This window comes from Dryobates pubescens, chromosome 1 (genome assembly GCF_014839835.1).
Source record: "Dryobates pubescens isolate bDryPub1 chromosome 1, bDryPub1.pri, whole genome shotgun sequence".
In the NCBI taxonomy this organism is placed as follows: Eukaryota; Metazoa; Chordata; class Aves; order Piciformes; family Picidae; genus Dryobates; species Dryobates pubescens.
Window position 1 is genome coordinate 59,633,342 of NC_071612.1, and position 12,059 is coordinate 59,645,400.

The following is a 12,059-nucleotide window of genomic DNA, read 5'->3' on the forward strand; positions in this document are numbered from 1 at the left end:
AATCACTGTTTTCTGAAACCTAAATGCTCTACTGGGAATAGGCTAAAGATACAAATAATGAGGTGTTTCCAGTCAGTAAAATTATAGGAACAGCTGTAACGTATTAAGAGCACATTAGGCAGCAGCTATAGTTTTCTCTCCATCCTTCTATTAACCTAATTATGAAGGTCAGTAGCAATTGTGGGGGAAGGCTGATTGTTCTCTGAGAGTTTCATTAAGTGTGCTGAGCTTCGAAGCAGGAAGTTCTCCTGAGATGCTACACTCTTTGTTGGTGTGGGAGAACCTAGTGAAAGGGGGATGTGTGCGTTGAGAGCTGTGTGTAAGGTAACTGGGACCAGTACCAAAGCTACTTTGTGATCTCTGCTTCCTTTCTTAAAGTGATCATTGCACAGATGTGTCTATTTACAAGTTAAAAAGACTAAGTTCACTACTACTCTACACACATGCTGCATCAAAGAGATGACACTTCTCAGAAATCACAACTCAGCTCTACTGGAGGCCTTTCAAAGGCATCCATTACCACATAGTAATGAAGATGTGACCAAATGAAACAAAACAATAACTGTCCTAAAGACTTCTAGCAAGCATTTAGCTCAAGATGTTCTGCTGCACTGCTGTAATCTCTGCACTACTGAAGGAGAAGAAGAGATGGTTTGCTTTTTGCCATGCTTTCACTCCACAGTGTAGAAGGTCCCCTGTGGAACCTGAAGAAGGCTCATGACTGGTTGCTTGACCAGCTCTAATGATGCTGGAAGGACCAAATAAGAAATGAGAGGAATGATTTGGACAGAGACAAACCTAACTGGTGTAGCCTCAATAGCTTGTTGGATGGAGCTGTCTTAGGATAGCTAGGTCTAGGACACAGAATAACTCCAAAACAACAGAGGTTCCACTACAGAATCACAGAATGTGAGGGTCTGGAAGGGACCTCAAAAGCTCATCCAGTCCAGCCCCACTGCCAGAGCAGGATCATCCAGAGCATATCACACAGGAATGCATCCAGGTGGGTCTTGGATATCTCCAGAGAAGGAGACTCCACAACCCTCCTGGGCAACCTGTTCCAGTGTTCTGTCACCCTCACAGGGAAAAAATGTTTCCTTATGTTTCCATGGAACTTCATGGAACCTCAGCTTCCACAACTGCCCCTTGTGCTGTCATTGGGCATTACCCAGCAGAGCCTGGCTCCAGCCTCTGGGAACTCACCCTTTACATGTTTATACACATGAATGAAGTCACCCCTCAGGCTCCTCTTCACCAAACTAAAGAACCCCAGCTCCCTCAGTCTCTCCTTGTAAGGAAGCTATTCCACTCCCTTAATCATTAGTCCATGGTTAAGTGATATAAAAGCACCTGACCAGACCTTTGGCACTTGAAACCTTAGGTATGATTTCTGCATAGAAACATAGAATCATGAAGGTTGGGAAAGGCTTCTAAGACCAGCATGTCCAACCATCAACCCAAACAACCATGCCCACTAAACAATGTCCTAAAGGGCCATGTCTACATCTGTTTTGACCCCTGCAGGGATGGTGATGGTGAATCCACCACCTCCCTGAGCAGTTTAGTTGATTAGGTGGGTTGGATGATAGGTTGGACACGATGATCTTGAAGGTCTCTGGTCTATTCTATTCTATTCCATTCTCTTCTATTCTAAGTTTCTTCCAATGCCTGCCCAATCTGCCAGTAAAGAAAGTTTTCCTAATATCCAGCCTAAACCTTCCCTGGTGAAACCTGTGGCCATTTCCTCTCATCCTATAGCTTGTTACTTAGGAGAAGAGACCAATTCCCACCTCCTTTCAGGAAGTTGTAGAGAGTGAGAGGGTCTCCCCTCAGCCTCCTTTTCTCCAGGCTGTACAACCCCACCGTCCTCAGCTGCTCCTCATAAGATCAAGTTCTCCAGACCCTTCAGGTGTCCACTACTGAAATATATATCTTTTTCACATTTCTTCACTTCTGTTCTGATCACTGCTAAGGGTCTCTCCTCCTTTTTACTAAACACCAAGTTAAAAAGAAAGGTTGGAGCAGATGATCCTTGGGCTCCTTCCGACCTGCTATTTTATTATAATATAGAAAACAGCTCCTAACACTTCTGAGTGCTCCACACTCTGGCTTCACTTCTTTTCACTTGGTTTGGTCTTTGCACAGAAGGAAGAGCTGTTTTAAAACTGGGGGGAAAGGAATGATGATTAGTATAAACAATTCACAGCAATTTGAGCTTTCCCTTTCCCAACACCTTTCTGCTTTATTTAGTACCATTTAAAGCACCCAGTCCAAACTGTTGGGCCAGGGACCTGTCATGGGAATGATGTCAAAATATCTGACTACAGTTCTGTAGGGAGCCTGCTTGGTGGTTTGATTCTATGGCACTGTCTTTCTTTGGCTTGTGTGATTGACTTTTGTTTTACTGACCTTTTCACCAAGGTACCTTAAATTGTTTAGATTTAAGGGTTTGGCTCTACCCTAGCTGTAGTAGTCCCTGCTTAACGCAGTGGGTTTGGACTAGATGAGCTTTAAAGGTCCCTTCTAGTCCTCTAGTTGAAGATGTCCTGCTCAGTGCAGTGGCTTTGGACTAGATGAGCTTTAAAGGTCCCTTCCAGTCCTCTAGTTGAAGATGTCCTGCTCAGTGCAGTGGCTTTGGACTAGATGAGCTTTAAAGGTCCCTTCCAACCCAACCCATTCTGTGATAAGTTATGGATTCAGAGTAGTGCTTTTAGAAGAGGGGATTTAGATGTAGTGGGTTTGTAGTTCTGTTTTTCTTCATTCCATGTGACCCTTTTAACTCTGTTTACTTGAAGTCAGATGAAGTCTGTAATGGCAGCAAGGGCAGTTAAGTATGCATCATGCCACATTCTGAGGGCCTGTGGTATTTAGAGGGACCCAGTGTTGCATTTTGGCCATAATCTCTACTGACAGATGATAAGCACCAGTGTTTGTGAGTCATGGATCCACTTATACCACAATTTCCCACTGAATTATAAAAGTGAAGCCCTTAATAACTCTCTTCAAACTACAAAACCAAATGTTCAGCTGGTATTTTTTGTAGTGGCTCCCTAAGTACTCTGTTCCTGTGTCACAGAGCAAAATGAGAACCAGCTGGGAAGGAGGATTCTACTGACATCATGTATATGTATGCAAAGGAAGAATTTTGCAGGCATTTGGTAAATCTTCTCCTTTCCCTGCAGCTTTGTAACGATAGATGGGTATTTCATTTTTCAGGGTGACTTAACTGTCTGAAAGAATCCAGAGGGAAAATGATTGCCAGGCTTTTAGCATTTGGATGAACCCATAGTTCCTGAGTAGAAACTTCAAAATAAATAAAAGGTAGGAGGAAAAGACTGTCATTTTAACTTAGTTTTGCCTTCCCTTAGGCCAACTGCCGCTTCTGTGAAGAAGAAATGTTTATGTTTGAAAATAATAGATTTACCATGGCTGACTCTGACTCTGAGCAGCACTTAAATTCCAAGGCAAGGAAATACCTGCAGAGATTTCTCCTATGGTCCAATTTCTACCACAGGAAATGAACCACAGACTGATAGAATGGTGTTGGCTGAAAAGATCTCTAAGGTCATCAAGTCCAACTATCAACCCAACACCATCATGGCCACTGAATTATGTCTCAAAGTGCCATGTCTGAAGGTTTCTTGAACACCTAAGTAGCTAATACTGCATCTGACTGCTAGTTCTATGTGTCATAACCATTAGGAGTTTGCCCTTGTTCCTCAAGACTGACCCATTAGAGCTGTAAGACAAAGATAAATCAACTCTGTTTACTATGAACAGAGGGGAGAGGTGAGTAGCACAACATGAGAAACCTGCCTGTCAAAGCACCAACAGGAAAGTACTATCCTAGGCTTGAAGAAGCAGAAGGGATTGTATGAAAAGTTCTCAGGTAGAGATAGAAGACTGAGAGGGGAGTGGAAATAAAGAATAAGGATGCTGAATGCCATTGAGTAGTATAAAAGAGTCAAGGGAGAATATGGGGCAACAAAAAAGGTTAGGCATAAGGAGTAAAGATTAAGAGACACAAAGGCAGAAGTAGTCTGGTAGAGCAGTGAGATTGGACCAAGCTATGGATTGGGTACAGGAGTAGAGTGGCATTAGGTAAAGTAGGATGGATGTCGCCAGATATGGGGCTAAAACCAGGAAAAGTCACCAGTCTGGAACATAAGGCAAATGAGAACTGGAGCTAAACTTTCCTTGAGATGCCAGGGGCTAAAAGCTGTACCATGCAGAAGCAGTTGTTTATGATTCTTAATGAGTATAGGAGAGGTTGGGTAGGCCCAAAGCACCTGAAATTCTGCAGGGAGCCTGAGCTACAGAGTTTCTGTCCTGCATCACTAAGAACGCTGACAGTCGCCAACAAAGGATTGCTCACTGTGTGCAAATGAAATTCCCCACATGACACTTTTGCAAAATGTAGGTAGTTCTGGGTTCAAACTAGAGCAGAAGGACTGACTGTCCATACTGCTGGATGGATCTGACCTGTGGGAACAGTATTTTCACCCAGTTCTGTGTTGTGCTTTCAGATGTACAGCGAGAGGTAGGTGGAGTCCTGAGCTGTTCTCGAAAGGCCTCATCTTAGCTTTTCTTTCTCAATACACCTTCAGATGATACATCAGGAGAGGCCAGCAGTTTTGATCTTGTGATCTTCATGTCTTAGGGGAGAAGTCAAGACTACGTGACCTTCCAACATCAACCTTAGGAGACACATGTTGCCCCTTCACCCTGGGCAAAAAGGTTCTACTTTCTCCCAGAGCTTGTTGGCTGTTCCTAAAGTACTTGACACTTAATGCTAACCTTGTCGTTAGTATTACAAAGCCTTTTACACATTTTCTTTATCCCAGCTTCAACTTTTACTTATCTCAGGATTTGTGGTTTGAGTTCAGCTGTTTTTACCGATGAAGAACCTGACTGAACCTTTCAAATATTAAGGTACAAGAAATCTCTGATCCCTCCAATGTTACAAGAGCTCCAAGAGCTGCTGTCTTTGCAAGTCTGTGTGTCTGTGCCTATGGAACTGCATCTGTGCATTTTTATCCATGCTTTGGTATATTTTCCTGCCTCAGAATTATGAGTATGGGAGAAGAAAGACATGAGATGATCTAACTCGTCTCCAAAACATGAAGGAAGTGAGTGTATGTCAGATTACCTTGCATGATAACTGGAGTAGGGTAAAAATATGCATAAACACAGTTACCATAGTTCAACTACTGCCTTGTAACCTGTTCTGCTGCTCTAGTTTAACGTTGTCTGTGAAATTGAAGCAACCTTTTGCCTCTGTGTAGTCATGGTCTTTAAAGAAGCACACCTGGATTATAAAATCAGAAGTCTTCATGCAGATACGTGAAGGCCACTGCTGTTGGAGTTTTTCTTACACGTGTTACATCAAAAGGAGAGAACTTTGTTCCATCAAAGCATAATGACTAAGGTTTGTGTGAGTGAAACTCATCTAACTATCCTTAGAGGGAGAAGGTGATTGGAGCCCAAGTTGGTGAAAAGATACAAAGGACTCCAATTTAATAAATCTTCTATAAAAAAACCCCCAAATCTCCTTTCTTTAAATGAAGAAAAAAAAAAGAAACAAAGGTTAGCAGGAAAACCACTCTGGCAGGCTCACCTGTTGTCTTATTCTCCTCCTCTCAGTCACAATCAACTTAAAAAAAATCCATTCTTGGTAAATCCAGTAAGTCTAAAATACTCTTTCCAGAGATCATGACAATGGAGGCCTGGAGTCACCACATCAGCTCAGAGACTCATCCAACAGACTTAATCTTATTGATGCTTAGCAATTTTGCAACAAGGATGAAAGAATATAAGTTTGTGGCTCACATGTATGCTTTGTAGTTACTGCCTATCTTTTGGATCCTGATGTCATACTTGGAGTCTATGAAGGGTTCAGTAGTGGCGTAGGTCTGAGTAAGTGCTACCACGCTGGCTATGTCCTGAAAATCGTAGTGGTTGTCTACCTTGATCTGCAGTCATCAGCACACAGCATGCAGCACAAGCACACAGCATATACAAAAGAGAAAAGAGCAATTAGGAATAAAATGCAGAATTCAGTTGCAAATGGCATTCATGAGAAGTATGGATTTTGACAGCATCGCTTCATAAGGGAAAAAAAAGAAATGCATCAGGTGTTTTCTCTGCTTTCTGGATTCTGTAACACTTCTGCATTACAGAGCTCGCCTTTTCAGGCTAAATGTTACCTGGTCCTCTGCACAAAGCAATTTGGAGACAGTAGAAATTTATTTGGGGTTTCAACTTCTTTTTTTTTTTTTTTTAAATTTTAATTTTGCTTTTTGAAGTGGTGATTGGTCAGTTGGGCTCTGCAGGCTTCAGAGCTGGCCCAGGTGTGACCATATGCAGCACCAATGCGTGAAGACCTACGGCTGATTCTGTCAATCGCTCGTGTAACGGAATGCGTATGGAGCCCACCATGCACCTCCTGGGAGGGAGGAGATAAAGGCTCATGATATCCTGAGGAGTGCACAGAGGGATGGCTCAAGAACCATTTTTTCTCCTTTCCCCCCCCCCACTACTTCTCTGCAAAGGAGTCAGGCTTTCTAGGAGTGGGTTTTCCTAGTTGTGGAACACTGTGGCTAAGGTGATGATTGGCACTACACAAATCAGCTTCAACACCTTGAACTAAGGAGGTGGGAAAGTGGGGAATACTGATTTAGGGGGAGAGGGAGAATGAAACTTTAGAGGACAGATGGAGGACAGAGGCAATACTTTTGGTCAGGGAGTGCACACCACTATGGTTCACTTAAAGTGGGGAGACAAAGTGACTGAGAAGGGAATTCTTAGGGCTGGCAGAAAATGGGAGAGGTAAGCTGGAACTCCAACATACTGACCCAAAGTACATTTCAGAATGGTGAAGAAAGGAGGCAGGGATTAGTATTTCTCATGTTATCTAATATTAATAGAGTTTGTAACTCTTTGCAAGACCAGCATCTTGTTTGGTTCTCCTGTCAACTGGTGCTTAAAGGCAAGCTGTGGGCCAGAATGCCACAGCTGAGGTGTGACCTACTGGTGAAGGTAAAAAAAGTCATAAAAGGCCCAAGTATTTGTTCTCAGCCATCCAAGAGAGAACAATCCAGGGTATTTTGCCATGTGAGAGCCACAAGAGCAGACTCAACGCCAGGTTTCAACTTAGCTTCTGAAAACTTAACGGCATATGCAAGTCTAATTATGACCAATGGAAACACTACTCCAAGGGAGGAGCCTTTAGGGAGGGCTGGGGCATGAAGAGCACCTTCACTTGGACTCTGATATTAAGCATTTCACTCCAAAAGACTGGCATTTAATATTTCAGGGTTTAAAATATTCTAAGGCCAGAAAGATAAGCTAGATTGCTTTCTGGATGTTTCGATATGCCGAACATCCCAGTGCATCATTTCACTTTCCTACATATGAGAGGCAAATATTAAAGCACAGCCCAAACAGTCTAATATTTCACATACACAATGCACAGAAACTGCAGTGTGAGCAGCTAATGGTTAACTCTGCTCTCAATTTAGTTGGCTGCTGGATTTCCACTGACTTATTAAGCATGAAATAAAGCACAACAGTCATGGGCAAAAGAAGATAACACACAGCACAACGTGAATAATTACTGCATAAAAGACAATTAAATCAGCTTCCTCTATTACTAGTGACAGATATGCCCAGGGAGCTTTTGGGGACTCAAACCAATAAATACAACTATTCTGTGCTGATGTGTCTTAAAACTTGAAACACTTTAAAGCACTGAAGTGTTCCCAGGGAGAGAAAGTGGTTAATTTGCAGTGACTCGAAGTTTTCACTGAATGAAAGCAGGGTTTAAATCACAGCCCATTGTTGTGAGAGAAGTGATAGCAAAACAGCTGTACTCACCACTGAAATGCAATTACTTTGGAGAAAGAAAGCAGCAGTTATATAGTGGTATGAAACAATCACAGAGAACACATTAAGATAGGAAACGAGTAAGAGTTTGGCATCAAGCTGAAACTAATAAAGAACCAAGGACAAAACCTTCCTAGGTTCTCAGGTCCAAAAAGTTGGACTGTGCAAACAGCCCTTGACTCTTCAATAGTTTCACTTCAGTCAAGTCAATTAATACATCAGGTTCTGCTTTGAGAAGGCATCTCAGCACGTTCCAGAGAGCATCCTGTACAGGTCTGTGGCAGCAGTGTGAAAAGATAGGATGTGTTTTACCATTTCCCTCCAGGGAGATGCCTCCTTGAATAACACACAAGCAGAGATTTGCAAGGGTAGGGGGCTCAGACAGAATTTGGATGGTGGAAAGTTGCAATGCCCAGGAAAAGAAAGACCATGCATATTATTTCAGACAGACAGGCAGGCTCCTAACATGCAGTAAGTAGCATCTGCACCTTTCCCATGCCTGAGTGAGCATGTCCGATCTTCACGACGACAGGGAACGTTGGCATTGTTAGCTGGGGGGGAAAGGAAAGGACATGTTAGAGAGAGCAAGCATCAGTGGAAGGATCCAGCTTCTGAAAAGGATGAGTATTAGTTAGGTACATTATTTAAGCACCACCATAGTGCAGCCCAAGCTGTTCTTACCGTGTGGTTATTCCAGCTGTGTAAGACTGCCCTGATGAGTTACTGGGGATGTTTCCTCAGTGCTATATAATTCCCAGTACCTATGACTGGCACGATTCTATTGCTTTTTGTATGTCTTTTGACTTCACTTTTTAACTGAACTTTCTGATTTAAGCTTACACAGGATCACAGGTTGTCAGGGGTTGGAAGGGACCTCCAGAGATCATCCAGTCCCACCCCCTGCCAGAGCAAGACCATGGAATCTAGCAGAGGTCACACAGGAACACATCCAGACAGGTCTTGAAAGTCTCCAGAGAAGGAGACTCCACAACCTCTCTGGGGAGCCTGTTCCAGTGCTCTGTGACCCTCATAGTGAAGAAGTTCCTACTCATAGAATCACAGAATTGTTAGGGTTGAAAGGGACTTCAAGGATCATCCAGTTCCAACCCCTTGTCGTGGACAGGGACACCTCCCACCAGGCCAGGTGGCTCAAGGCCTCATGCAGCCTGGCCTGGAACACCTCCAGGCAGGGAGCAGCCATAGCCTCCCTGGGCAACCTATTCCAGTGACTCACTATCCTCATGGGGAAGAACTTCTTCCTAACATCCAATCTGAATCTACCCATTTCCATTTTTGTTCCATTCCCCCCAGTCCTACCACTCCCTGACATGCTAAAAAGTCCCTCAACAACTTTCTTGCAGCCCCTTTCAGACACTGGAAGGCCATAATAAGGTCTCCTCGGAGCCTTTTCTTCTCTAGACTGAATAGCCCGTGTTTCTCCTCATGTTGAGGTGGAACCTCCTGTGCAGTAGTTTATATCCATTACTCCTTTACTACTGTGTTCTCTAACCCATAAACTCACACTCTCCAAGGCTGTTATCAGCAGTGATGTCAAATTCATCACCACTTTCACTTTCGCTGCACTGCCATTATTTATCAAGGCTGTGAATTTGCAAATGTGAAAGCAATGATGTCTAATTCACCACAAAAAGTCTCTTTAAAGGCTGATCCTAGCTTCTGTTACAGAACATCCAACTTGTCAAGGGCAGGCTGGAATGTGTCCAGAGAAAGGCAACAAAGCTGGGGAGGGGTCTGGAGCACAGCCCCTGTGAGAAGAGGCTGAGGGAGCTGGGGTTGCTTAGCCTGGAGAAGAGGAGGCTCAGGGGAGACCTTCTTGCTCTCTACAACTACCTGAAGGGAGGTTGTAGCCAGGTGGGGGTTGGTCTCTACTCCCAGGCACCCAGTGACAGAACCAGAGGGCACAGTCTCAAGCTGGGCCAGGGGAGGTTTAGGCTGGATGTTAGGAAGAAATGCTTCCCAGAAAGAGAGACTGGCCATTGGAATGTGCTGCCCAGGGAGGTGGTGAGGTCACCATTCCTGGAGGTGGTTAAAAAAAGACTGGATGAGGCACTCACTGCCATGGTTTAGTTATTAGATGGTCATGGGTGATAGGTTGGACTTGATGATCGCAAAGGTCTTTTCCAGCCTGGTTAATTCTGTGATTGTGTGATCTACACTTTCAACATACCAAAGTTTTCAAAGCCTGATGAAACTACAGGGTCCTACAGCTGTCAGCTACACCACACAGGCCATGGAGGTTCTTCACCCATTTCTGCCTCAACCCCAAAGCCAGGGCTAGCCTGCTTTTTTTTTTTTTCAGGAAGAAACCAGGTTTGATTTAAAAACTTGCAGTTATGAAAAATTTACTGCAAATCCAGTTAATTTATTCCATGTGTTAAGATATCAAATATTCATCTTCTGATAGGGCATCCTTGAGGTTTAAATCAAGGATTACCAATACAGGAAAGAAGCCTACTCTGAAATCCAACCACTCAGTGCTTTACCTTACACATATAACAGCAGTTGCCACACTTCAGTGCCTGTGAAAAGGAGACTTGTATTTTTGTTCAGGGATTTGGGGTACTTAGGCTGACAGAGTTGGAACTGATTACCAGGGAAACTTGGAAAGCCTTTTATTTGACTCACTTCAATCATGGGGTGCTTGGTGCCATGGGTTAGTTGTTTAGGTGGTGTTGGATTGGTTGATGGGTTGGACGCGATGATCTTGAAGGTCTCTTCCAACCTGGTTTATTCTATGCATTCTATGTATTCTATGGGTTCTATGTAATCATTTTAAGTATTGGTCATTACTTTAAAAATACATTTCATTGATTTTTTTACAGATCTGTTTCAGTCTAATCATTTTAAGCATAGAAAGATCACAGAATCACAGAATGTTAGAGGTAGGAAGGGACCTCCAGAGATCATTGAGTCCAACCCCCCTGCTAAAGCAGGATCACCCAGGGTAGTCTGCACAGCAGTGCATCCAGGTGGGGTCTGAAAGTTTCCAGAGGAGACTCCACAACCTCTCTGGGCAGCCTGCTCCACAGCTCCAGCACCCTCACTGTAAACAAGTTTCTCCTCATGTTGAGCTGAAACCTTCTCTCTCCAAGTTTGTATCCATTGTTTCTTGTCTTATTACTTGGCCCCCTCCCCTTGACACCCACTCCTCACATATTGATAGGCATTGATCAGACTCCCTCTCAGCCTTCTCCTCTCCAGACTAAACAGCCCCAGGGCTCTCAGTCTCTCTTCGCAGGGGAGATGCTCAAGTCCCCTAAGCAGCATCCTCACAGCTCTCCAGTGGACTCTCTCCAGCAGATCTCTGTCTCCCTTGAGCTGGGGAGCCCAGAACTGGACACAGTACTCCAGGTATGGTCTCAGCATGGTAGAATAGAGGGGGAGAAGAACCTCCCTAGACCTGCTGGACACTTTTCTTGATGTTCCAAGATACCATTGGCCCTCTTAGCCACAAGAGAACATTGCTGTCCCATGCAGAACTTGCTCTCCATCAGCACTTCAAGGTCTTTCTCCATGGAGCTGCTTTCCAGTAGGGCAACCCCTCCCCTGTACTGGTGCCTGTTGTTATTCCTCCCCAGGTGCAGGACCCTGCACTTGTCTTTATTGAACTTCATGAGGTTTGCCTTCACAGACTAGTTTCCAAATGGCAAAAAAGGGATTATTTTTCAAATAGCAGAACCATTATAGAGTAAAAATCACCTACACAGCAATTTAACCATTCTCACTAAACTAAAGGAATGCAAAGCAGTCAACATTTGTCTGTTTGGCAGTCAACATTTATTCATTTCTTTACATTTATTTATTGCTTCTATAGTTTAAAACTAGCCACTTGTTCTTTCCAGATTTTGGGGAGGAAGGGGAACAAGTCATTGTCTGACTCAAGATCCATAAGGGCATCACCACATTTTTATGACTGGAGCATAAGCCACTGAACCAGGGTTTGTAATGGAAATGCTGGCAGACCTCTAACCGTAGCAGTACAAATGGCACGCCTGTAATTAAGAGGACCACATATCTTCCCATGATTCCAAAGCTGTGGAATCCTCTGTGAGCCACAGGAACAAACACTAACTCAAAGAGAGAACAGAAAAAAGAAACTCTGCTTTCTTCCTTGGAGAAATGCACTGACATCATTAAAGGCAATAGAGTTCATT

At 43.7% G+C, this 12,059-nt stretch overlaps 1 protein-coding gene across 1 annotated transcript in view; it reads right to left on the bottom strand.

The window, feature by feature from the left end:
- The window catches only part of SYN2 (synapsin II), a 283,986-nt gene that overhangs the window by 59,598 nt on the left and 212,329 nt on the right, over positions 1-12,059 (bottom strand). The window contains exons 6-7 of the mRNA XM_054166626.1: positions 8,373-8,435; positions 5,830-5,972 (exon numbers count right to left, since the gene is read on the bottom strand). Of these exons, the coding sequence (XP_054022601.1) occupies positions 5,830-5,972; positions 8,373-8,435 (206 nt within the window). The remainder of the gene's footprint in view (positions 1-5,829; positions 5,973-8,372; positions 8,436-12,059) is intronic.